Source organism: Coregonus lavaretus, assembly GCF_964263955.1.
Source record: "Coregonus lavaretus genome assembly, contig: SUPER_35_unloc_5, whole genome shotgun sequence".
NCBI lineage: Eukaryota > Metazoa > Chordata > Actinopteri > Salmoniformes > Salmonidae > Coregonus > Coregonus lavaretus.
Genome location: NW_028167177.1, coordinates 1,132,535 through 1,160,307, shown reverse-complemented (window position 1 = coordinate 1,160,307; position 27,773 = coordinate 1,132,535). Strand labels below are relative to the sequence as shown.

The following is a 27,773-nucleotide window of genomic DNA, read 5'->3' as shown; positions in this document are numbered from 1 at the left end:
GGCGGTGGGGTTATGGTATGGCCAGGCATATGCTACGGGCAACAAACACAATTGCATTTTATCGAGATACCGTGATGAGATCCTGAGGCCCGTTGTGGTGCCATTCATCCGCCGCCATCACCTCATGTTTCAGCATGATAATGCACAGCCCCATATTGCAAGGATCTGTACACAATTCCAATTGTGCTATTTGGTGGTTTTTTCGCATTGTTTGTAACTTATTTTGTACATAATGTTGATGCTACCGACTCTTTATAGAAAAAATCCTCGTCCAGTTCGAGGAGAGTAATCGCTGTTCTGATATCCAGAAGCTCTTTTCGGTCACTGGGCACTCAGTTTTGTGCGTATGACCGAAAAGAGCTTCTGGATATCAGAACAGCGATTACTCTCCTCGAACTGGACGAAGATTTTTTCTATAAAGAGTCGGACGCGAAGGATATAATGTTGCTCCCAGTTTGCAAAGCTAATTTACACACAGCACTGACACACACTTACCCCACCAGACATACCAGCAGTTTTTTTTTTCACAGTCCCCAGATCCAGAATAAATTCAAGGAAACGGCAGATAGTTTAGTGGTTGAGAGCGTTGTGCCAGTAATCGAAAGGTCGCTGGTTCTAATCCCCGAGCCGACTAGGTGAAAAATCTGTCGATGTGCCCTTGAGCAAGGCACTTAACCCTAATTGCTCCTGTAAGTCGCTCTGGATAAGAGCGTCTGCTAAATGACTAAAATGTAATGTAAAATGAAACGTACAGTACTATACAGAGTCATGATTGCATGGAACTCCCTTCAATCTCATATAGCACAAGTGAACAGCAAACATGGTTTTCAAAAAACAAATAAAGCAACACCTCATGGCACAACGCCTCTCCCCCATGTGACCTACTTGTTGTGTGGATGTACTGCTGTGTGTGTAACTGATAGATGCACACACACTACATGTTAATGTTTTTAAATGTATGTAAATAGTCTCGTCTGTAATGTCAGACCCCAGTAAGACTAGCATTCGCCATTGGTGTCGGCTAATGGGGATCCTAATAAAAAATATTATAACTACAGTATCTTTCAAGCGCAGAGCAGATTTGTTTAGAAAGAACAGTGTGTTAGCAAGAATAGAGTAGAAAATAATAGAATGGCTTTATTCCATCACCTCAGTAAGGTAAATATTAAAACAGTCATTGTTCTAGCCTAGGTTTACTGTCTCTAAAAACAGGTATTAACACAAGCCCATTTCAAATGACAAGTTAACAAAGGGTTAATGAGAGGTATGTGGTTAATTACCCTCCTAAACAGAAGTTAAAAGGACATACACTCCCCAGTTTGTAGAGACCAGTCAGTCAGGAATATGAAGTACAGGTGCACATTCGTTTGATCATTAATATTTCACCCCAGTCACAAGACCAGGGTAATATTTGTCCTGAATAGACCATAGGCAAAACCTAATTCAGAGGGGAAATATAGTGACAGTGTTTTGGCTATGCCAGCACACCAAACAACAAGTCTGTATCATGTGAGAATGTGAGCGTGCACAGATGCTCAACTGAGGGACTTAGTAATCCTCCCCCCCAAAACTCCAGGTTATTTCACATGATAACTATAATATTATAGCTAAATAATCGTTTCTAGATATCCCTTGTGTACATCTCAAGACACACTGCTACGATTTATCCTTGTTGTGGACACTCCTATGTCTGATAAGGTAACTCAGGAATGAGAAGCTCTTGTAACACAGTTTACACTTGAAGGGCCTCTCCTTGATGTGAATGGTCTGGTGCTTCTTCATATAGGTCGCCTTAGCAAAGCGCTTCCCACACGTGGGGCAGGCGTATGGCTTGTCTGCGTCCGTGCTAACGCTCGGTCTCCCATGTTGTGACCCAATGACACCAGAGTAGGAAGAAGCAGGAGCCACCACCCTCAGGTGGTTAGTCTCTGAGCTCCCTCCTTGACCTCTAGCCATTGTTTGGGTGTTGTTGGGATTGTGTGCTGTGTTATAGGCTAGGTACCTCTTGTGGTGAACACTCATCCTGACCCTGTCTGTATTGGTGGGGTAACTATGAGGTAGCTGAGGAAGGCTAGACCCAGGTCCAGACCCAGGACTTCTATGAACCCAATCACCAGGCATTAGACAAGACCCTGAAGGAGAAGACATACTTGCTGCTAGACTACCACCAGGGGGGTCTCCCACCACTCTCTGTGAAAGCTGAAGCCCAGGATGACCTGCTCCGTTCTTTATGGATACTGTGGTGTTTGTATCATAGGAACAGGAGGGTCTCTCTCTATCAGCCCCAGGCCCTGCTTCATCCCTGCACTGAGACTGTGAAGAGAAGGGTCTGGGCTGCAGACTGGATCCCTGACTGGAACCTCTGTCTTTCTGATGACCACCAGGACTGAGGTTGTTCAGTCTACCTGTCCACTGGTTGTGTTCTGTGTGTTGGTGGAGTCTCGGTCCCTCGCGGTTCGGTCCCGGTTCCGACTCGGGAAGGAAGAGCGTCGGCTCCTGATTCAGGGTCCTGATCAGGAGCCAGGGCTTGTGACCAGCCACCTCAGAGGGCCAGTCTATCCTGCCAGCAACACCAGATATCAGCAGGTCCTCATGGACTGCAGACTGTAAACACAAATTGTACAGAAGAGCATATAAAGGTTTATAAAATAAACTATTTGCTGTACACACAGAAACATGACATGATAATTATCAAACGTTAACCACAGTCAAGTCCGTCTCTAACACTGATTCAAGTACCTAACAATATGGAGCCATTGGAGTTCATTATAAAGTCTATATGCGTTGATTCAAGAATTAAGTATAATGTTTTGGTTCGTCCCTGCAATGATACAAAAATAACCAAGTCAGTCAGCACAGAGTCAATTTTGTATTTAATTTCAACAAAATGTTCATAAACGCACATAAAGTGAAGTAGAGTTTTTATTGCACAAAACAATACATTTGACAAGTAGAATAACTTTTCTCACTATGGTAACACTTTACCTTTTCTGTAAACCTGGTACCCACATTTTGATAAAATTAATTTTAGAATACTTTGGAAAAGGTTCAACATTACATTACACACAGCTTCCCCACTTCATGTCAAGTAAACATGAATTAAGGCACCATCCTTATCTCACTATAAAACACCTGTACCAACCTTTCCATCAGTGACATTTTTTTACAGACACCATGCCACCAACCACCACCATATCATCTACTCTGCCTCATCATACTCATTCTTTCCTCAGTTCACCTCAACCAGTTCCCTACTACATCCAAAACCAACAGAATTAACTACAAACTAACTAGTACTACATTACATGTCACTATCCTCTATACATGGGCCGTGTGCATTTTCTGCTGGTGTATCCTGAGGTACACTACATTACAAAAAGTACGTGGACACCTGCTCATCGAACATCTCATTCCAAAATCATGGGCATTAATATGGAGTTTGTCCCCCCTTTGTTGCTAAAACAGCCTCCACTCTTCTGGGAAGGCTTTCCACTAGATGTTGGAACATTGCTGCAGGGACTTGCTTCCATTCATACATTTACATTTTAGTCATTTAGCAGACGCTCTTATCCAGAGCGACTTACAGTTAGTGAGTGCATGCATTTTTTCATACTGGTCCCCCGTGGGAAACGAACCTACAACCCTGGCGTTGCAAGCGCCATGCTCTACCAACTGAGCTACACGGGACTATTCAGCCACGAGCATTAGTGAGGTCGGGCACTAATGTTGGGCGAGTAGGCCTGGCTCACAGTCGGCGTTCCAATTCATCCCAAAGATGTTAGATGGGGTTGAGATCAGGGCTCTGTGCAGGCCAGTCAAATTCTTCCACACTGATCTCGACAAACCATTTCTGTATGGACCTCGCTTTGTGCACGGGGGTAATGTCATGCTGAAACAGGAAAGGGCCCCAAACTGTTGCCACAATGTCTAGAATGTAATTGTATGCTGTAGCGTTAAGATTTTCCTTCACTGGAACTAAGGGGCCTAGCCCGAACCATGAAAAACAGCCCCAGACCATTTTTCTTCCCTCACCAAACTTTACAGTTGGCACTATGCATTGGGGAAAGTAGCGTTCTCCTGGCATCTGCCAAACCCAGATTTGTCAGTTTGACTGCCAGATGGTAAAGTGTGATTCATCACTCCAGAGAACGCGTTTCCACTGCTCCATAGTCCAATGGCGGCGAGCTTTACACGACTCCAGCCGACACTTGGCATTGCGCATGGTTAACTTAGGCTTGTGTGCGGCTGCTCGGCCATGGAAACCCATTTCATGAAGCTCTCGATGGAACAGTTATTTTGCTGACGTTGCTTCCAGAGGCAGTTTTGGAACTCGGTAGTGAGTGTTGCAACTGAGGACAGACGATTTTTACGCGCTACGCGCTTCAGCACTCGGCGGCCCTGTTCTGTGAGCTTGTGTGGCCTACCACTTAGCGGCTGAGCAGTTGTTGCTCCTAGACTTTTCCACATCACAATAACAGCAGTTACAGTTGACCAGGACAGCTCTAGCAGGGCAGAAATTTGACGAACTGACTTGTTGGAAAGGTGGCATCCTATGACGGCGCCACGTTGAAAGTCACTGAGCTCTTCAGTAAGGCCATTCTACTGCCAATGTTTGTCTATGGAGATTGCATGGCTGTGTGCTCGATTTTATACACCTGTCAGCAACGGGTGTGGCTGAAATAGAAACCACTCATTTGATGGGATGTCCACACACTTTTGTATATATTGTGTAGCTCCTTTGAGAACCTCTTCCCGCCCACAAGCGAACAGCCTCTCTTCAGGTACATCTTCAGCTGATGGGAAAACCTTTCCTCACACTGGGGCAGCCTAAGGGTTTCTCCTGTGTGGACTCCCAGGTGCCTCTTCAGGTTGGGCGAGTGTGAAAAACTGGCCTGGTACAGTTGGCAGCCTAACCAGGGAGCGTCTGTGTTGTCGCAGGGTCCATGTTCCAGTTGATAGATCCTATAGAAGGCAGGCTGAAGGCAGCACCTGTTCGGGGGTTAACCTGAGGCGCCATAAATCACAACTATAGGAGAAGGACGGAGAATCGCTAGCCGAGTCTGTGTCTGTTCTCTCCCGCCACATACCGACACCGCCCTGTCCCCGCAGACCAAATCTATGCCTCGCTTTGGTCTCAGCCAGTCTGTTGTCATGGAGACTAAATTCGGTTGGTGTTTTGTGTTCGACTGTCTGTTTCTGGTTGTGGTTAACAGTGTTGTTCCCCAGCCCAGAGTTGACGATGCTGTCCCATCCACTGACCTCCACTATGTCGCCTCTGGTCCTGGCCTGCTCAGTGATGATATCCCCTGGGCCCTTGGCTGCACCAGTCTGGGTCTGGGGATCCAAGATGGCTGCCCAGTCTCCTCTGTTAGCCTCCAGCCAACCACCTAGAGGAAGAGGTTAGAAAATAGACTAAAAATATGGCAGATAACTCTACATAAATTGAGTTTTTTTTTGTCAATTACCTGGTCAAGTTCATACATTATAATGTGTGTTTTAGTATGTAAACACAAGTTGTATTGATTTCATTTTATGAATGAAGAAAAAACAATAGCCAGGTGCATCACTATTCCCATTGAAGATCTATTACTGTATATAGGCTATATGTATTTCTCCCTTACCTTGCTCCCCCATCTTTAGTCCACTCAGCAGGTCAATGCTCTCTGGTCCGTCTTCTATTGTCTCCTCTTTGACTAGCAGCAGATCAAGCTTCCCATCCTCCATGTCTACTGACTGTAAGAGATACAGAGTTAGAGGATGTTCTGATATGAGCACCCTGCTATGGAGCATCTTCTGATTGGGCAATGAGGGATTGCTATGAGTACTATGCAAACTTGTTAGTTGATTTGATACTACGCAAACGTGCTAATTAATTTGATTACTTGACATTTTTTAAAGGTTTGAGCATTCAAAGGCATGGTCCCACACTTAAGACAAAATGAATCAAGACCTGGGGCCGTATCCACAAAGCGCCTCATAGTAAGAGTGCTGGTCAAGGATCAGATCCTCACCTGTCTATATAGTTTTATTCATTATGATCTAAAAGGCTAAACTGATCCTAGATCAGCACTCCTACTCTGAGAGGCTTTGTGGATCCGGACCCTGACCTAATACCATTCAGACAGTAGTTCACAGTGGGCTCACCTCAGTGAGACTGTGTGTGGTCCTGTGTTGCTCAGCTGGTTCCTCTGTGGGTTCAGGAGGAGGTGTAGTCTGGTTGTTCTCCATGACCATGGTCCCCTCAGGGTTCCCCAGACCCTCCTCACACCCCTCCTCCTTCACCAGCAGCACCTCTGGACCCTCCTCCTCCTGGAAGAGAGAGGTGATATAGATTACACAGACATACACCCCCTCAGGTACGTACACACAGATAATAAACACACTTTCAACATGGAGTGTTTACCCTTCCCCACTATGTTTGAGTCCTATGCTGTAGTTACAGAATGACGTCATTGTTGTTAAACCCATCATGGTGGACATAAATATGATGTTGTGGGTAAAAATAAGTCAGCTATGATACGTCAAAAGTCATCATCAGACAAACCTGACTAAACTATTTTGGCCAGGAGTAGTAGGTGTTTGTTAGTGTGTGTGTATATTGGTTATAAAGTGCTGTCTGGTGTATGCAGAATAGGGTGAGATCAGATGTGGTGTATACAAAATAGTCAATGAAAGTCTTAGAATGAAAAGTCCCATTTTGTGTTTATTACACATAAACAAGTGTTAAATACACCATATGAAAACCACACATACAGTGAGGGAAAAAAGTATTTGATCCCCTGCTGATTTTGTACGTTTTCCCACTGACAAAGACATGATCAGTCTATAATTTTAATGGTAGGTTTATTTGAACAGTGAGAGACAGAATAACAACAAAAAAATCCAGAAAAACGCATGTCAAAAATGTTATAAATTGATTTGCTTTTTAAAGAGGGAAATAAGTATTTGACCCCTCTGCAAAACATATCTTAGTACTTGGTGGCAAAACCCTTGTTGGCAATCACAGAGGTCAGACGTTTCTTGTAGTTGGCCACCAGGTTTGCACACATCTCAGGAGGGATTCTGTTCCACTCCTCTTTGCAGATCTTCTCCAAGTCATTAAGGTTTCGAGGCTGACGTATGGCAACTCCCTCCACAGATTTTCTATGGGATTAAGGTCTGGAGACTGGCTAGGCCACTCCAGGACCTTAATGTGCTTCTTCTTGAGCCACTCCTTTGTTGCCTTGGCCGTGTGTTTTGGGTCACTGTCATGCTGGAATACCCATCCACGACTCATTTTCAATGCCCTGGCTGAGGGAAGGAGGTTCTCACCCATGATTTGACGGTACATGGCCCCGTCCATCGTCCCTTTGATGCGGTGAAGTTGTCCTGTCCCCTTAGCAGAAAAACACCCCCAAAGCATAATGTTTCCACCTCCATGTTTGACAGTGGGGATGGTGTTCTTGGGGTCATAGGCAGCATTCCTCCTCCTCCAAATACGGCGAGTTGAGTTGATGCCAAAGAGCTCGATTTTGGTCTCATCTGACCACAGCACTTTCACCCAGTTCTCCTCTGAATCATTCAGATGTTCATTGGCAAACTTCAGACTGGCCTGTATATGTGCTTTCTTGAGCAGGGGGACCTTGCGGGCGCTGCAGGATTTCAGTCCTTCACGGCGTAGTGTGTTACCAATTGTTTTCTTGGTGACTATGGTCCCAGCTGCCTTGAGATCATTGACAAGATCCTCCCGTGTAGTTCTGGGCTGATTCCTCACCGTTCTCATGATCGTTGCAACTCCACGAGGTGAGATCTTGCATGGAGCCCCAGGCCGAGGGAGATTGACAGTTCTTTTGTGTTTCTTCCATTTGCGAATAATCGCACCAACTGTTGTCACCTTCTCACCAAGCTGCTTGGCGATGGTCTTGTAGCCCATTCCAGCCTTGTGTAGGTCTACAATCTTGTCCCTGACATCCTTGGAGAGCTCTTTGGTCTTGGCCATGGTGGAGAGTTTGGAATCTGATTGATTGATTGCTTCTGTGGACAGGTGTCTTTTATACAGGTAACAAACTGAGATTAGGAGCACTCCCTTTAAGAGTGTGCTCCTAATCTCAGCTCGTTACCTGTATAAAAGACACCTGGGAGCCAGAAATCTTTCTGATTGAGAGGGGGTCAAATACTTATTTCCCTCATTAAAATGCAAATCAATTTATAACATTTTTAACATGCGTTTTTCTGGATTTTTTTGTTGTTATTCTGTCTCTCACTGTTCAAATAAACCTACCATTAAAATTATAGACTGATAATTTCTTTGTCAGTGGGCAAACGTACAAAATCAGCAGGGGATCAAATACTTTTTTCCCTCACTGTACATATGTATCTCTGCGTGCCTGGCAGACATCTCAGCTTGGATGTTGGCCCACCACCTCAAGCTCAACCTCGACAAGACGAGCTGCTAATCCTCCCGGGGAAGGCCTGACCGCTCCAAGACCTCTCCATCACGGTTGACAACTCCACGGTGTCCCCCTCTCAGAGTGCAAAGAATATCAAAGCAATAACTCGCTCCTGCAGGTTCATGCTCTACAACATCTGTAGAGTATGACCCGTCCTTACACAGGAAACTGCGCAGGTCCTAATCCAGGCTGTTGTAATCTCACGTTTACACGACTGCAACTCTCTGTTGGCTGGGCTCCCTGCTTGTGCCATCAAAACCCTGCAACTAATCTAGAACGCCGCAGCCTGCCTGGTGTTCAAACTTCCCAAGTTCTCCCATGTCACCCCGCTCCTCTGCACACTCCACTGGCTTCCAGTCGAAGCTTGCATCCACTACAAGACCATGGTACTTGCCTACAGAGCAGCAAGGGGAACTGCCCCTCCCTACCTTCAGGCTATGCTCAAACCCTACACCCCAAATCGAGTACTCCGCCACCTCTGGTCTCTTGGCCGTCCCACCCCTACGGGGGGTCAGCTCCCACTCAGCCCAGTCAAAACTCTTCTCTGTCCTGGCACCCCATTGTTGGAACCAGCTTCCCCCTGAAGCTAGGACAGCAGAGTCCATGCTCATCTTTCAAAAACATCTAAAACCCCGCCTCTTCAAAGAATATCTTAAATGAATCCCACGGCCCAGATCCACATTGTTTTAGTCCTCCACCGTTAAAATAGAAATAAAAAAGAAAGTGAAAGAAAAAGGACTGAGCCCTCCACACGACCTCGTCAATCAGTCTTGCGAGAGAGATCAATCAGGCTTGCGAGAGAGAGAGCTTGGTGACTTCTTGGTAAGTTCTGTCTCGTATGACTGCTGGGTGTATCACTAACCATGTCAAACAGATCAAGAGATACAGTGCCTTCAGAAAGTATTCATACCCCTTGACTTATTCCACATTTTGTTGTGTTACAGCCTGAATTCAAAATGGATTCAATAGATTTAGTCTCACACATCTACACACCATATGCCATTATGACAAAGTGAAAACATGTTCTTAGACATTTTTGCAAAATGTATTGAAAATGAAATACAGAAATATCTCATTTACAGAAGTATTCACACCCGAGTCAATACATGTTAGAATCACCTTTGGCAGCGACTATAGCCGAGTCTTTCTGGGTAAGTCTCTAAGAGCTTTCCACACCGGAATTTTGCAACACTTGCCCATTATTCTTTTCAAAGTTCTTTAAGCTCTGTCAAATCGGTTGTTAATCTTTGCTAGACAACCATTTTCAGGTCTTGCCATAGATTTTCAAATAGAGTTAAGTCAAAACTACAGTAACTCGGCCACAGAGAAACATTCACTGTCTTCTTGGTAAGCAACTCCAGTGTAGATTTGGCCTTGTGTTTTAGGTTATTGTCCTGCTGAAAGGTGAATTCATCTCCCAGTGGCTGGTGGAAAGCAGACAACCAGGTTTTCCTCTAGGATTTTGTCTGTGCTTAGCTCCATTCCGTTTATTTTTTATCCTGAAAAACTCCCTAATCCTTAATGATTACAAGCATTCACATAACATGATGCAGCCACCACTATGCTTGAAATATATGGAGAGTGGTACTCAGTAATGTGTTGTATTGGATTTGCCTCAAACATAACACTGTATTCAGGACAAAAAGTTAATTGCTTTGCCTTGTTGCAAACAGGATGCATGATTTGGAATATTTTTATTCTGTACAGGCTTCCTTCTTTTCACTCTGTCAATTAGGTTAGTATTGTGGAGTAACTACAATGTTGTTAATCCATCCTCAGTTTTCTCCTATCACAGCCATTAAACTCTGTAACTGTTTTAAAGTCACCAGTGGCCTCATGGTGAAATCCCTGAGCGGTTTCCTTCCACTCCGGCAACTGAGTTAGGAAGGACGCCTGTATCTTTGTAGTGACTGGGTGTATTGATACACCATCCAAAGTGTAATTAATAACTTCACCATGCTCAAAGGGATATTCAATGTCTGCTTTATTTTTTATTTTTTTACCCATCTACCAATAGGAGCCCTTCTTTGCGAGGCATTGGAAAACCTCCCTGGTCTTTGTGGTTGAATCAGTGTTTGAAATTCACTGCTCAACTGAGGGACCTTACTAATGATTGTATGTGTGGGGTACAGAGATGAGGTATCATTTCAAAATCATGTTGAACTCTATTATTGCACATGCAACTTATGTGACTTTAGCAAAATTTTTACTCCTATTTAGGCTTGGAGTTAAATACTTATTGGCTCAAGACATTCAGCTCTGATCCAATTCTGATCGGAGTAGTTGTTTGATATTGTGATTTTTTAAACTTTTTTATTTTTTATTTATTTCACCTTTATTTAACCAGGTAAGCCAGTTGAGAACAAGTTCTCATTTACAACTGCGACCTGGCCAAGATAAAGCAAAGCAGTGCGATAAAAACAACAACAACAGAGTTACATATGGGGTAAAACAAAACATAAAGTCAAAAATACAACAGAAAATATATATACAGTGTGTGCAAATGTAGCAAGTTATGGAGGTAAGGCAATAAATAGGCTATAGTGCAAAATAATTACAATTAGTCTTAACACTGGAATGATAGATGTGCAAGAGATGATGTGCAAATAGAGATACTGGGGTGCAAATGAGCAAAAATAAATAACAATATAGGGATGAGGTAGTTGGGTGGGCTAATTTCAGATGGGCTGTGTACAGGTGCAGTGATCGGTAAGGTGCTCTGACAACTGATGCTTAAAGTTAGTGAGGGAGATAAGAGTCTCCAGCTTCAGAGATTTTTGCAATTCGTTCCAGTCCGTACAGTCAGTACTTGTCCATTTGGAGAACTTAAATCTATATTCTTCTTGTCCGACTATTTATTTTACTTGTCCCAGACGAAGACAAGCGTTAAAGAGCAACTGCCCCTAAAAAGCAACTAATCCCATTGAAAACGGCCTATGTGGTATCGATATGAGTCGGAAACATTAAATTGTAGAAATAGGCTGGGTTTCTGACTTTGTGGCTGTGGTAACTAGTGACGATTAGCTTGACCCGAGTTACTACCCTGGTGACACAGACGGCTTCATCAACAATGGTAATGTGTGTTATGTGAAAAGTTGTCCAAAAAAAATACCCGGTTTGATAAACTAGTAGGTTAATTACCCAGTCAAGCAGATACAAGTAGTAGATCATTTTGGTTGTGAAGTGCATTATCAAAAGCTTTCTCCTTTCTTTATAACAAAATGCAATTCACCACTTGGCTGTCTATTGTATCACCCTGTCACAGGCCCTCCCAGCCAACACCATGAGGAAGTCCATTGTTAATGAGGATTGCCTGCTGCAGTTAGAGAAATGTCCAGTTTGCAGCCGAACATGCAACATAGAGAAGACCAGCAAGGGGACCCTCAGCATCACACAGACATGTCCTCGCTGTGAGAATTCCTATAAATGGAACAGGGAGGACGCTTGAATCAGGTTGGTCAAATTTGACCTGGTCAAAGGTCAAAACAGTTTAGAGATTTTTTTCCCCAATTCACCATCATAACCTGGCCTGGTGGAACCAGCCTGATCGTTGCGTTTACCATTCTATTTCACATATCATGTTATCTGAAGTGAAATAGAAAGGTGAAATCAGCAATCAGGTTGGTTCCACCATGCTAATCATAACCACCATTGATAATGTAATCAGTGCTCTGTGTGTGTTTGTATGTGACCGACCAATATCTTTGAGGGCCCAGGAGCTGATCTACGCTGGCAAAGACCTTACCTCCAGTCTCACCTCTTGCTTGCTCACCAACGATTGTCGATGGGTAGACCAGAATTAGGTAGGTTTAGTCTGACCTGTTCAAACTTCAACATAGTATATGTTTGTGTGTCAGATATCACCTATCCTAACTGCCATTGGTAATAGAACAGTGACTGTGTATGTGTTCACAGATGCAGCTATGGAGCCAGCACTTGGAGACTTGCAAGATGATGTGATGGAGTCCAACAGACAGGCTTGATACTGACGTCTCTGAATGGAGAGAGACCTGGCATTCAGCATAAAGATGTTACTAGACAACTTTTACTTGTATTGTCTTTTTTTATTGAATTAAATGGTATCAGTCAATATGGGGAGGGAGGAACCCTGTGTATTCTGCACCAGGATCAGGGAACTCCTGTTGTATACAGGACACCACACAGGAAGGTATGACCACTGACATGTTTGCCATGGTAGCCCCAATACCACCAGACAAATGCCGATAGGCAGAGTATCTGTATTGGCTGGGAATGACAATAAAATATGAAAGGTTCACATTGTTATATTAACAGAACACTGCTTCTATGGTATTATGTAAAGGGTTGTTTATTCTACATGGACCTGTTACTACATTTGAAAGTTATACAAAATATTTCGTTTAGAATACTTACATAAATTTAGCAATCGCATTCTTGTTGTTTTTACACTGTAGGCTACTGACCTATTCAAAGCTTCCTCCGGCATCTCACCATACATCTGCCTGTAGTTATTGAACTCAACAAGCAGGAGGTTTGTTTGTTGTGATTGAGAGGAGGAAATAGCTGCAGGCAAGGTTCTGACAGATGGGTGTGTCTTGGTGGTGGCAAGGACACACCAAAGAAACAACCACATCAAACCACACCCCCAAGCCAACTCGCGATTGGCTTCTGTCATGGCCGACAGCATTTCTTGAGGAGCGAGCCAAAAAAACGAGGCCAAATCAACGGCTGCAATTCCCCCTTAATGTCAAGCCCTGAATTGCTACAACTTTGATATGTGGTTCTCACCCAGCCATCTTAAGATGAATGCACTAATTTTAAGTCGTTCTGGATAAGAGCATCTGCTAAATGAATAAAATGTAAATGTAATGTCTCAACTAAAACTCTATAGGAACTTGATCAACTCCATTCATTTTCTCATTAAAAGTATATTGGGGTAAAAACTTAAGTAGTTGAATGGTAGTAATGAAACAGACATTTGTGAACATCATATAGCATTGTACAAACACAATATGTAACAGTCTTTTTAGGCTTATACACTGAGTAAAAAACATTAGGAATACCCACTCTTTCCTTGACAGACTGACCAGGTGACTCCAGGTGAAAGCTATGATCCTTTATTGATGTCACTTGTTAAATCCACTTCAATCAGTGTAGATGAAGGGGAGGAGACAGGTTAAAGAAGGATTTTTAAGCCTTGAGACAATTGAGACATGGATTGTGTATGTGTGCCATTCAGAGGGTCAATGGGCAAGACGAATTGAGGCTGTTCTGAGGGCAAAAGGGGGTGCAACTCAATATTAGGAAGTTGTTCCTAATGTTTTGTACACTCAGTGTATATGCCTTATATATCACACAATGAATGGATGCAATATTCTACACAGGAATATTCAACACTGAAATCTGTGACTCTCGTTATTCCAAATGCATCTGTGGATCTTTTTTGCTGACAATAAAAAAATATATTTTTCTTTATGCAGGGTTTGATCTAAACGTCAGAAGCTATCGAGTGGAACGGTTGTTTTCTATGTTATAGAGTAGAATGTTTTTTCTGCTGGTGTATTCTGAGGTAGCTCCTCTCTGAGAACCTTTTCCCACAGTGTGTACAAGCGAACGGTCTCTCTCCCTTGTGGACCTTCAGGTGCATCTTCAGGTTGCCAGCCAGGGAGAACCTCTTCTCACACTGGGGGCAGCTGAAGGGTTTCTCCCCTGTGTGGACCCTCTGGTGCCTCTTCAGGTCACCAGACTGGGAGAACCTCTTCTCACACTGGGGGCAGCCGAAGGGTTTCACCCCTGTGTGGACCCTCTGGTGGATCTCCACCTTCTGGGGGCAGCTGAAGCCTTTGTTGCAGAACATGCAGACGAACCGCTTCTCTTTACTATTGCCTGATGTTGGTCCCCCTCCCCATGCCTTGGCCCTTTGGTCCTTTGAGTTCAATACCTGATCGAAAAGGACACAGCCATGTGAATCGGAAGGTGCCATTGATGTGGGCACTGGGTCGCGATCCCTGAAAGCATGTAAAGGGGAATGGGTGGCGACAATATGATTTGTCTCTAAGATTCCCCTGTAATCTAAGAAATCTCTGCTTTGTGAGTGTCCTTCTCCTAAGTGAGTCTCGTCTACATTCCATGTCAGAGGAGCATCGCCCTCCACTTTCACCTCATCTACCACTATAACCTCCCCTTTCTTATCTAGGCACCCTTCAGAGTATACACTACTACTGTACTGGTTCCAGTCCGCCCTAGACAGATCAGTCTGTGCCTCTAAACCCAAGGGAATGTTGCCAGGGTCCATCTCTGTAGTGTAAGAACAAGACAGATCATTGCCAGTCTCTAACGTGCCACCTGAGTCCCGATGGGAATGAACCGTCCTCGGGTTACCGTAAAGTAAATACTCTGAGCCGGGAGCAGGAGGAGAGCCGAGTCGCCCCAGCCCCATCCCCAGTCTCTCTGGGTCTGATCTGTGGTCAGATGCTGTGGGTAATAGCCTGTGCGTTACAGTTAAAGTCTTGGTGTCGCTCTCTGACTTGACGACGGCATTCGGCGCTCCACTGACCTCCGTGATGCTGTGTCGGGTCCTGGGATGGGGCACGGCGGCGGTGGTGAGGTCCTCCGTAACTACAGGAGGTGCCACTGCAGCCGCTGCTCCAGTCTGGATGTCTCTGCTGTGTCGTGGGTCCTCCTCTCCTTCAGTCCTCTCCTGCTTGACCAGAGACAATCCTGCAGGACCTGCAGCCTCTGCATCTGCAGACTGACACAAGAAGAAAGGAGGTTATTATCAGTACATGAGTTGAATAGTATAACAATGTCATCATTTATCATCCAATATGATTACGTAGTGGCTACCTGTCTTGACTGCATCAAAACGGGAGAAGCTAGTTAAGCTAGCTAGCTAGGCTGCATGTGCTTTCTCATCCTACAGTTACAAACAAAAACAACTCCATTCAGAATATAAATTAGCAGTCTACCTAAGTTGGCTCTTGATCGTTGTAGCCTATCCTTGTAGCCTATCCTATTGATTAGATAACTCATAACTTTTGCCCCACACAGAGAGACTATGACTGTAGCCTATTGGCGCTTTGATTACTTGTGTTTGGCCAACAACAAGTTAAACGCGCCACTTTTGTGAAAAGCAAAGAGCAGATGCATACATTTCTCTCTCTCTCTCTCTCTCTCTACCGCAGCAGTCGCGTTCGGATCGTTAAAATTACACATACCCGAGACCCGTGACAATCATTTCAGATCCGACCCAGACCAGTGACAATATTTAGAATTCTGGATCCGGACCCGCTTGGGTATTCAGGTACAGGTGGATCCGTGAAGACCTCTACCTGGAACTGAACACCTTGCTCTGCATCTGGATCCTGGACTTCCTGACGGGCCAGCCCCAGGTGGTGAGGGTAGGCAACAACACCTCTGCCACGCTGACCCTCAACATGGGGGCCACTCAGGGGTGTTTGCTTAGTCCCCTCCTGTACTCCCTGTTCACGACTCCAACACCATCATCAAGTTTGCTGACGACACGACGGTGGTAGGCCTGATCACTGACGGTGATGAGACAGCCTACAAGGAGGTCAGAGACCTAGCAGTGTGGTGCTAGGACAACAAACTCTCCCTCTGCGTCAGTAAAACCAAGGAGCTGATAGTGGGCTACAGGAGAAAGAGGGTAGAGCACGCCCCCCACTCACATCAATGGGCTATAGTGGAGCGGGTTGAGAGCTTCAAATTCCTTGGCGTCCACGTCACTAAGGTTTAACATGGCCCATACACACCCACACAGATGTGAAGAGGGCACGACAGAGCATCTTCCCCCTCAGGAGGCAAAAAGGATTTGGCATGGGCCCTCGGATCCTCAAAAAGATACAGCTGCACCATCGAGAGCATCTTGACTGGCTGCATCACCGCTTGGTATGGCAAATACACTGCCCTTGACCGCAAAGAGCTACAGAGGGTGGTGTGGACAGCCCAGTACATCACTGGGGCTGTGCTCCCTGCCATCCAGGACCTCTATATCAGGCAGTGTCAGAACAAGGCCCAAAAAACGGTCTGTAAACGGTACCAGAGCGTCGGCTCTCGGACCAACAGGCTCCGAGATACTGTAGCTTCTACCCCCAAGCCACAAGACTGCTAAATAGCCATAAGAGTGCTAAATAGTTAATTAACTTAATCAGACTATCTTGCACTGACTCTATGCACACTCAAAAGTATACAGTGGGGTCAGAAATTATTGAGCAATAATGACAGTTTAAAATAAATATTTCAAATACTGAGCTATATTGTATGCTAAAAAAATTGGGAAGTTATATTATTTTATACTAATACAATTGCTCAGAAAAAGACATTGTTTAACAAGTAATATTTGTTTTTCTCAAAAAGGTAGGAGTCAAAATTGACACCCCTACAGATTCTTATCAATGAAGTAGTCAAAAGTTTAGTATTTAGTCCCATATTCCTAGCACACAATGACTACATCAAGCTCTACACACTTGTTGGAGGCATTTGCAGTTAGTTTTCGTGGCATTCATTATAGCTCAGTATTATTTATTTTTTTAATACAGTCATTATTGCTAATCTTTATCAAGGGTGTCAATAATTTCAGACCCCACAGTATATACACACACTCAAACTAAACTGACACTCTCACAAAAAAAACACACACATTCACTACATACGTGCGCACACACAGTTACCGCGACACAACACAAAACACACACTTTTACACACACGCAAATACCGAGTTACCGACACAACACAAACACACAACATTTTACACTTATCATATGCTGCTGCTACTCTGTTCTTTATTTTACTCCTATTATTATCATCTATCCTGATGCCTGGTCACTTTACCCTAACTTCATGTACAGTCCCAGTCAAAAGTTTGGACACACCTACTCATTCCAAGGTTTTTCATTATTTGTACTATTTTCTACATTATAGAATAATAGTGAAGAAATCAAAACTGAAATAACACATATGGAATCATGTAGTAACCAAAAAAGTGTTAAACAAATCAAAATATATTTTATATTTGAGATTCTTCAAATAGCCACCCTTTGCCTTGATGACAGCTTTGCACACTCTTGGCATTCTCTCAACCAGCTTCACCTGGAATGCTTTTCCAACAGTCTTGAAGGAGTTCCCACATATGCTGATGTCGTGACGTGACTTTCATTATCGTGATTACTATTATTTATCGAATAATTAACTACTATGTTTAATTGTTACTAGATTAAATGAATCATGTAACAATTAACTCATTAGGAATTTGGGGCACCACGGGAAAAGTTGTTTAACAAGTTACCGTTTCCCAAATTAACTCTAAAGATATCTAGATATCTCATCATTTAACAGTCATTTATTAATCATTTACCTCATATCAGTCTCATTCTGAAAGTCGTAGGCTCTAAGTCTGCACGAACCCGGGTCTTGCTGATCATTCCTACTACACACATTTATTTAATTATTGATTTACTAACTAATTAAAAATGATAACACAAGATACAAACACGTACACGGTATAGGTAGGGATTAGAAACTTAATACAATGAAAACGGGTCCCTAGCGGACTCACACAATATGACACTTGTTACAAAAGATGGCGAGTTAAAAAGAGAGAGAGAGAGAAAACACTTGGATACACATGGACCTAAACTCACAGTAATCCTAATACTTTGCCCCGAACTGCCACCCGTTTGGGAAGAAAAGCAATACATGTATTCACGTGTTGGAGGTCTTCGTCGTGTATCTCTGTTGGACCCAGGCCTTCGTGGGAAGGGGTCGATTGGGCCTTTTCTTTCGGATGCCCTTTTAGATGTAAGGCTCAGATTGTCCACAAGAGGTCACAATGTCCTTCTTAGTTGTCTGTTTACTTTCACTCGTTCTGGAAGTGGTCTTCCGAGGACGGCTAATCAGCCGTGTCGATGATCCCCTGTGGGGTGATGAGAGCAGTGTAGTAGACAATGGTTTGAAGAGAGTAACAGGATGGTCCCACTTAAATTCAACTTCTTAGATACAGTACCTAGAACAGCTACTCAGTCGTAACATTGATTGTTAGTGGAGGGAACTTTGTCGTCTTCACCTCGTGTTGATTTTCAGGGTCGGGACCAATATAGACAAAAGCTGCAGCTTGAGTACTTCTGGTCTGATCTGATCATTCTTAACTCTATCTTTTATGCACTCTGGTAAAGAGGGGCGTTTCCGTCATTCTGACACGCTCGCTGAGCTCCCTCGGGTGTGGCTAGTTACGAGGCAAAAGTATTATCATCACTATGATCTTGTTAGAAAGCTAAAATCAAATTTCTATCTTCACGAAAACATTGTCTTCCTCCTTGATATTTTCTACACAACGTAAAGGACGTCAACCTGATATACAGTGTAAAAGCTCTTCAAGTCACAATGTTTTTGTTATAACGCCTTTATACCATCACAAAATAGACATTAATTTTCCATATTCCATTTCTCATCATTCCCAACATTTGGATGTTGAAATATATTGTCCCAATGTTCATTGTTGGATGTTGACGTTTTTGGGCGGCAAAAAGTCTCTGAAACGAAGGCATTCCTTTCACCATACTAGAATGCCAGAGATAGATTCTCCTATCTCTAATTTATGGCAGTATTAAGGTGTCAAGACCGGCACAGCCCCCCTGTGGGTAAGAGGGTCTGGTTGTTGTCGGCCATTTGCCAAGCTGATGTGAGGCCTTTGATCCTCACCCAGGGAGAGTCATGACACTGAGCACTTGTTGGCTGCTTTTCCTTCACTCCGCCGTCCGACTCATCCCTAACCATCTCAATTGGGTTGAGGTCGGGGGATTGTGGAGGCCAGGTCATATGATGCAGCACTCCATCACTCTCCTTCTTGGTTAAATAGCCCTTACAGTGAGGGAAAAAAGTATTTGATCCCCTGCTGATTTTGTACGTTTGCCCACTGACAAAGACATGATCAGTCTATAATTTTAATGGTAGATTTATTTGAACAGTGAGAGACAGAATAACAACAGAAAAACTCATGTCAAAAATGTTATAAATGTTTTGCATTTTAATGAGGGAAATAAGTATTTGACCCCTCTGCAAAACATTACTTAGTACTTGGTGGCAAAGGTTTCGAGGCTGACGTTTGGCAACTCGAACCTTCAGCTCCCTCCACAGATTTTCAATGGGATTAAGGTCTGGAGACTGGCTAGGCCACTCCAGGACCTTAATGTGCTTCTTCTTGAGCCACTCCTTTGTTGCCTTGGTCGTGTGTTTTGAGTCATTGTCATGCTGGAATACCCATCCACGACCCATTTTCAATGCCATGGCTGAGGGAAGGAGGTTCTCCCTGTCACCTTAGCAGAAGTTGTCCTGTCCCCTTAGCAGAAAAACACCCCCAAAGCATAATGTTTCCACCTCCATGTTTGACGGTGGGGATGGTGTTCTTGGGGTCATAGGCAGCATTCCTCCTCCTCCAAACACAGCGAGTTGAGTTGATGCAAAAGAGCTTGATTTTTGTCTCATCTGACCACAACACTTTCACCCAGTTCTCCTCTGAATCATTCAGATGTTCATTGGCAAACTTCAGACGGGCCTGTATATGTGCTTTCTTGAACAGGGGGACCTTGCGGGTGCTGCAGGATTTCAGTCCTTCAAGGCGTACTGTGTTACCAATTGTTTTCTTGGTGACTATGGTCCCAGCTGCTTTGAGATCATTGACAAGATCCTCCTGTGTAGTTCTGGGCTGATTCCTCACCGTTCTCATGATCATTGCAACTCCCCGTGGTGAGATATTGCATGGAGCCCTAGGCCGAGGGAGATTGACAGTTATTTTGTGTTTCTTCCATTTGCAAATAATCGCACCAACTGTTGTCACCTTCTCACCAAGCTGCTTGGCGATGGTCTTGTAGCCCATTCCAGCCTTGTGTAGGTCTACAATCTTGTCCCTGAGATCATTGGAGAGCTCTTTGGTCTTGGCCATGGTGGAGAGTTTGGAATCTGATTGATTGATTGCTTCTGTCGACAGGTGTCTTTTATACAGGTAACAAGCTGAGAGGAGCACTCCCTTTAAGAGTAATCTCAGCTCGTTACCTGTAGAAAATACACCTGGGAGCCAGAAATCTTTCTGATTGAGAGGGGGTCAAATTATTATTTCCCTCATTAAAATGCAAATCAATTTATAACATTTTTGACATGCGTTTTTCTGGATTTTATTTATTTATTCTGTCCCTCACTGCTCAAATAAATCTACCATTAAAATTATAGACTGATCATTTCTTTGTCAGTGGGCAAATGTACAAAATCAGCAGGGGATCAAATACTTTTTTCCCTCACTGTACACAGCCTGGAGGTGTGTTGGGTCATTGTCCTGTTGAAAAACAAATGATAGTCCCACTAATGCCAAACCAGATGGGATGGTGTATCGCTGCAGAGTGCTGTGGTAGCCATGCTGGTTAAGTGTGCCTTGAATTCTAAATAAATCACAGACAGTGTCACCAGCAAAGCACCCCCACACCATAACACCTCCTCCTCCATGCTTTACGGTGGGAACTACACATGCAGAGATCATCCGTTCACCCACACCGCGTCTCACAAAGACACGGCGGTTGGAACCAGAAATCTTCAATTTGGACTCCAGACCAAAGGACACATTTCCACCGGTCTAATGTCCATTGCTCGTGTTTATTGGCCCAAGCAGGTCTCTTCTTCTTATTGGTGTCCTTTAGTAGTGGTTTCTTTGCAGCAATTCGACCATGAAGGCCTGATTCACACAGTCCCCTCTGAACAGTTGATGTTGAGATGTGTCTGTGACTTGAACTCTGTGAAGCATTTATTTGGGCTGCAATTTCTGAGGCTGGTAACTCTAATGAGGCGGTCCTCATAAGAGCCAGTTTCATCATAGCGCTTGATGGTTTTTGCGACTGCACTTGAAGAAACATTCAAAGTTCTTGAAATGTTCCGTATTGACTTACCTTCATGTCTTAAAGTAATGGACTGTCATTTCGCTTTGCTTATTTGAGCTGTTCTTGCCATAATCTGGACATGGTCTTTTACCAAATAGGGCTATCTTCTGTATACCCCACCTACCTTGTCACAACACAACTGATTGGCTCAAACGCATTAAGAAGGAAAGAAATTCCACAAATTAACTTTTAACAAGGCACACCTGTTATATGAAATGCATTCCATTTGACTACCTCATGAAGCTGGTTGAGAGAATACCAAGAGTGTGCAAAGCTGTCATCAAGGCAAAGGGTGGCTATTTGAAGAATCTCAAATATAACATATATTTTGATTTGTTGAACACTTTTTTTGGTTACTACATGATTCCATATGTGTTATTTCACAGTTTGATGTCTTCACTATTATTCTACAAAGTAAAGAATAGTACAAATAAAGAAAAACCCTTGAATAAGCAGGTGTGTCCAAACTTTTGACTGATAGTGTACATACTGTACCTCAAATATCTCGTACCTGCACACTGATCTGGTACTCCCTGTATATAGCTCCATTCTAGTATATTGTATTCCTCGTGTTACTACTTTCATGGTAAAGTCTACACCCGTTGTATTAGGCGCATGTGACAAATAAAATGTTATTTGATTAGATTTTAATAGCTGAGTGGACCCTTTCTGAAATAAACGGGACATATTTTATGTACTGTAATTTCTAGTGTTACACTATGACACTAACCTCTATCACAATAACATGCTGGGTTGAGGTTTCAATACCCTCATCTATCGTTATGGGTTGGTCATCTCTCCACGCATTGGGTTCCACTGGCTTCTCAAAGCTCCTGTGGCCTCCAGTGAGATGTCCTTCACCTGAAAGAGTGATTGGGGGTAAAGACATGGTTAGGTTAGGTACTGTAAATGCTCAACGCTATGTTGTACACTATTGTCACTGTCTAGAATTGGCAAGGATGCAAGGTAACACTTCTTATAACTTCTTGATATACCATTTATTGATTGATAGATTATGTTCTATGCATCACATTCTTTTAATTGAGTATGACAATAGGAATTCAGTAAATCAAGAATATGGTTAGAATATGGTACTGGCCGTGTACGAAATCTGGCTTGCCTACTTCTTACTTAAACTGCATTCTGTGTACTAATCATACTATATACTATTTAGAACGTACTGTTTAGTAAAAATTAATGCCCTAAGCAACAAATACCAATACACTAGGCTCATCCATACTGAGAATGCGTCATCTAATGCGCAATTGCGCTGTTCTCCGCCATTCGTTCATTTTGGTAGCACATCCCATATTTGATTATCAGCTATTTTTGCCTACCTAAAATGCCTACTATTTATAGGATGTTAGGTTATGCGACAAACAATGGACGCTATGCGAGAATTCTATACTGAACAAAAATATAAACGCAACATGTCCCCAGCACAAGGTGTACCTATGTAATGATCATGCTGTTTAATCAGCTTATTGATATGCCACACCTGTCAGGTGGATGGATTATATTGGCCATGGAGAAACGTTCACTAATAGGGATGTAAACAAATTTGTGCACAACATTTGAGAGAAATAAGCGTTTTGTCTGTGTGGAAAATTTCGGGGATCTTTTATTTCAGCTCATGAAACATGGGACCGACACTTTACTACGTACAGTGGGGGAAAAAAGTATTTAGTCAGCCACCAATTGTGCAAGTTCTCCCACTTAAAAAGATGAGAGAGGCCTGTAATTTTCATCATAGGTACACGTCAACTATGACAGACAAAATGAGGAAAAAAAATCCAGAAAATCACATTGTAGGATTTTTAATGAATGTATTTGCAAATTATAGTGGAAAATAAGTATTTGGTCAATAACAAAAGTTTCTCAATACTTTGTTATATACCCTTTGTTGGCAATGACACAGGTCAAACGTTTTCTGTAAGTCTTCACAAGGTTTTCACACACTGTTGCTGGTATTTTGGCCCATTCCTCCATGCAGATCTCCTCTAGAGCAGTGATGTTTTGGGGCTGTCGCTGGGCAACACGGATTTTCAACTCCCTCCAAAGATTTTATATGGGGTTGAGATCTAGAGACTGGCTAGGCCACTCCAGGACCTTGAAATGCTTCTTACGAAGCCACTCCTTCGTTGCCCGGGCGGTGTGTTTGGGATCATTGTCATGCTGAAAGACCCAGCCACGTTTCATCTTCAATGCCCTTGCTGATGGAAGGAGGTTTTCACTCAAAATCTCACGATACATGGCCCCATTCATTCTTTCCTTTACACAGATCAGTCGTCCTGGTCCCTTTGCAGAAAAACAGCCCCAAAGCATGATGTTTCCACCCCCATGCTTCACAGTAGGTATGGTGTTCTTTGGATGCAACTCAGCATTCTCGTCCTCCAAACACGACGAGTTGAGTTTTTACCAAAAAGTTATATTTTGGTTTCATCTGTCCATATGACATTCTCCCAATCCTCTTCTGGATCATCCAAATGCACTCTAGCAAACTTCAGACGGGCCTGGACATGTACTGGCTTAAGCAGGGGGACACGTCTGGCACTGCAGGATTTGAGTCCCTGGCGGCGTAGTGTGTTACTGATGGTAGGCTTTGTAACTTTGGTCCCAGCTCTCTGCAGGTCATTCACTAGGTCCCCCCGTGTGGTTCTTGGATTTTTGCTCACCGTTCTTGTGATCATTTTGACCCCACGGGGTGAGATCTTGCGTGGAGCCCCAGATCGAGGGAGATTATCAGTGGTCTTGTATGTCTTCCATTTCCTAATAATTGCTCCCACAGTTGATTTCTTCAAACCAAGCTGCTTACCTATTGCAGATTCAGTCTTCCCAGCCTGGTGCAGGTCTACAATTTTGTTTCTGGTGTCCTTTGACAGCTCTCTGGTCTTGGCCATAGTGGAGTTTGGAGTGTGACTGTTTGAGGTTGTGGACAGGTGTCTTTTATACTGATAACAAGTTCAAACAGGTGCCATTAATACAGGTAACGAGTGGAGGACAGAGGAGCCTCTTAAAGAAGAAGTTACAGGTCTGTGAGAGCCAGAAATCTTGCTTGTTTGTAGGTGACCAAATACTTATTTTCCACCATAATTTGCAAATAAATTCATTAAAAATCCTACAAATGTGATTTTCTGGAAAATAAATCTCAATTTGTCTGTCATAGTTGACGTGTACCTATGATGAAAATTACAGGCCTCTCTCATCTTTTTAAGTGGGAGAACTTGCACAATTGGTGGCTGACTAAATACTTTTTTCCCCCACTGTAAATGTAAATAATCTGGTCTTCAAAATACATAATAAATCATTTGAAAACATGAATGTGGAAGTTGTTAACCATGTCTAAAAATGACACAAACCGGTGCGCCTTGCACCTACTACCATACCCTGTTCAAAGGCACCTAAATATTTCATCTTGCCCATTCACCCTCTGAATGGCACACATACACAATCCATTTACTGTTAATAATATGTCATGGAAAGAGCAGGTGTTCATAATGTTTTGTACACTCAGTGTATGTTAACAATATGACCACTTTACTTTAAATAAACGGGCTTAACATGCTGTACTTACCTAATTTGCATAAAGTAGTATATAAAGTTGCATTGGAATTTCATAATTGTTTCAAATTCTTACAAACTCTCAGTTTTGCATAAAGCATGAAGATTTGTTTCATAACCACCCTAACTTATTGGTCTTATGTTACTGTAAATGATGTATCCCGTACTGGCTAATTTGCATATTAAGTGAAACATTTGCATAATATTGCTGTTTAATTTCATACTTTTTACTAATTTTTTTTTATTAACTCTGTTCTACATCAGTCCTGAAAATGTCATCACAATATGACAACCCGGTCTTAAGATATTGGACAAAACGTGTTGAAATTAAGAATCCAGACAGGTGATTTGGTGCCATTATTGACTAGGGCACAGGTGTCAAACTCATTCCACGGAGTGCCAAGTGTCTGTGGGTTTTCGTTCCTCCCTTGTAATTCATTGACTAATTAAGGTTCCTAACTAGTAAGGAATTCCCCACACCTGGTTGTCTAGGGCTTAACTGAAAGGAACCCCCCACAAAAATAAATAAAATACTAATAAAAAAAGCAGGCCTTCCATGGAAAGAGTTTGACACCCCTGGACTAGGGATTAACCTTGACCAGTCCGCAACCTTTTGGACCTTTTCCGATCACTTGGAAAATAAGATATTTTAGCAATGATAAGTCCTATCCCCCGAGAAGCTTATCTATAACATCGAATACAAAGTAAAACACCAGAACCAGAGTTTCATTTTGACCCCTAACACCCTACTATTTTGAACGCAAGTATGGGTATTTCGAAAAATGGCCATCGTGTCTTTGTGCAATAATATTTTCATCTTAATTGACCTGCCTGTTAAAATAATGACGAGACCGCCTACAGGGAGGAGGTGAGGGCTCTGGGAGTGTGGTGCCAGGAAAATAACCTCTCACTCAACCTCAACAAAACAAAGGAGATGATCGTGGACTTCAGGAAACAGCAGAGGGTGCACCCCCCTATCCACATTGACGGGACCACAGTGGAGAAGGTGGAAAGCTTCAAGTTCCTTGGCGTACACATCACCGACAAACTGAAATGGTCCACCCATGCAGACAGTGTGGTGAAGAAGGCGCAACAGAGCCTCTTCAACCTCAGGAGGCTGAAGAAATTCGGCTCGGCACCTAAAACCCTCACAAACTTTTACAGATGCACAATTGAGAGCATCCTGTCGGGCTGTATCACCGCCTGGTACAGCAACTGCACCGCCCGTAACTGCAGGGCTCTCCAGAGGGTGGTGCGGTCTGCCGAACGCATTACCGGGGGCAAACTACCCACCCTCCAAAACACCTACAGCTCCCGATGTCACAGGAAGGCCAAAAAGATCATCAAGGACATCAACCACCCGAGCCACTGCCTGTTCACCCCGCTATCATCCAGAAGGCGAGGTCAGTACAGGTGCATCAAAGCTGGGACCGAGAGAATGAAAAACAGCTTCTATGTCAAGGCCATCAGACTGTTAAATAGCCATTACTATCACATTAGAGGCTGCTGCTGCCTATTGAAATCACTGGCCACTTTAAGAAATGGAACACTAGTCACTTTAATGATGTTTACATATCTTGCACTGTTCATCATATGTGTATACAGTATTCTATAATATTCTACTGTATCTTAGTCCATGCCGCTCTGTCATTACTTGTCCATATATGGATATATTCTTAAATTCCATTCCTTACTAGTTTTGTGTAAATTGGGTATATGTTGTGAAATTGTTAGATATTACTGCACTGTCGGAGCTAGAAGCACAAGCATTTCGCGACACCAGCTATAACATCTGCTAAACACGTGTATGTGACAAATAAAATTTGATTTGATTAAATATATTGCAAGATAACTAAGTAATCACGGGAAGTATTGTATACTATCCAAAAACGGACCAAGACCAAATTCTGGGTAACACATCTGATTCTGAACACATGCGCATAAGGTAACGCTGCCTAGGCCTTCTGCAAAATGTACCTCTTGCCATTCCTCTGTATCTGTCGAGAATCTTGACACTACTGGGACGACTGGCGAGTGCGCGCTCTCGTATTGTCCTCTCTGCGCGCTCCCGTGACACCTTCATTTCCAGTAGCTGTAGTTTCCTCCGCAATGCCCTGTTTTCTTTTAGGCTTTGAGACATTTCCAAACGAAACACTGCATAGTCGTCGTCTACGAGTTTACTGATCTCTGCCACGGCTGCATTCGCTAGCACCTCCATGATGGAGGCTATTTGAGTGTGAAAAACCATACCGTTAGCCATTGTTAGCTAACGTTAGCAACTAGTTAGCGTTACCTAGATAACATCTATCAACGAAGTCCTGTCTCCAACGCGAATTAAAGACTACCCGAGTTAAGTATGTGATGTTTTACAGTTAAAATGAATCACATTTTGAGTTCCAGAGTGTTAATAAATGACAAAATAACAAAACAAAAACGCTAACATGGAAATTGCTCTTGGTCACTATTCACTTCTGTTTACTACTTCTTTACATTTGTATTGACGGATCGCAACCGAAAGGTGCTTACAGCGCCACCTACTGTACTGGAGTGTGAAACCTCCATACTATAATTCTCTTCACCAAACCCCACACTCAAAATTACCACCCAATCCCCGTCCAACCTCTCTGACCCTAATCAACTAAACTCTCCCTTTCTTACATTTCACAAAATAATATGTTCAACCGTTTCCTCTACCATACACACATTCCAGTACCATGTTTACCTATCAATTTCAAAGAGGAATTAAATCCTGTATGGCCTAATCTCAGCCTATACAACATAACCTCCCTCCCCTCTGTTCCCATTACATGACACTATCTCCTGTACAGATTTCTTTGTAAAAATGTCACCTTACTACTTTTCATCC

General features: G+C 43.2%; 1 protein-coding gene across 1 annotated transcript; it reads right to left on the bottom strand.

The window, feature by feature from the left end:
* Positions 1 to 508: 508 nt before the first annotated feature.
* LOC311110425 (uncharacterized protein) lies at positions 509 to 27,389 on the bottom strand. The gene is made up of 7 exons (XM_084188971.1): positions 26,885 to 27,389; positions 22,077 to 22,207; positions 14,965 to 15,159; positions 6,145 to 6,309; positions 5,622 to 5,733; positions 5,260 to 5,387; positions 509 to 2,604 (listed from the first exon to the last, which is right to left on the bottom strand). Exons 1-7 carry the CDS (start codon positions 27,165 to 27,167, stop codon positions 1,657 to 1,659), a joined length of 1,962 nt encoding a protein of 653 aa, XP_084045097.1. The 5' UTR covers positions 27,168 to 27,389; the 3' UTR covers positions 509 to 1,656.
* Positions 27,390 to 27,773: the final 384 nt, after the last annotated feature.

Excerpts from the sequence above, each read along its gene's own strand:
- LOC311110425 (XM_084188971.1), bottom strand. The coding sequence starts at position 27,167 with ATGGCTAACGGTATGGTTTTTCACACTCAAATAGCCTCCATCATGGAG. Across the intron at positions 15,160-22,076 it reads AGCATGTTATTGTGATAGAG|TCTGCAGATGCAGAGGCTGC; the intron begins GTTAGTGTCATA and ends TTCTTGTGTCAG. Across the intron at positions 6,310-14,964 it reads CCCGACACAGCATCACGGAG|GAGGAGGAGGGTCCAGAGGT; the intron begins GTCAGTGGAGCG and ends TCTCTCTTCCAG.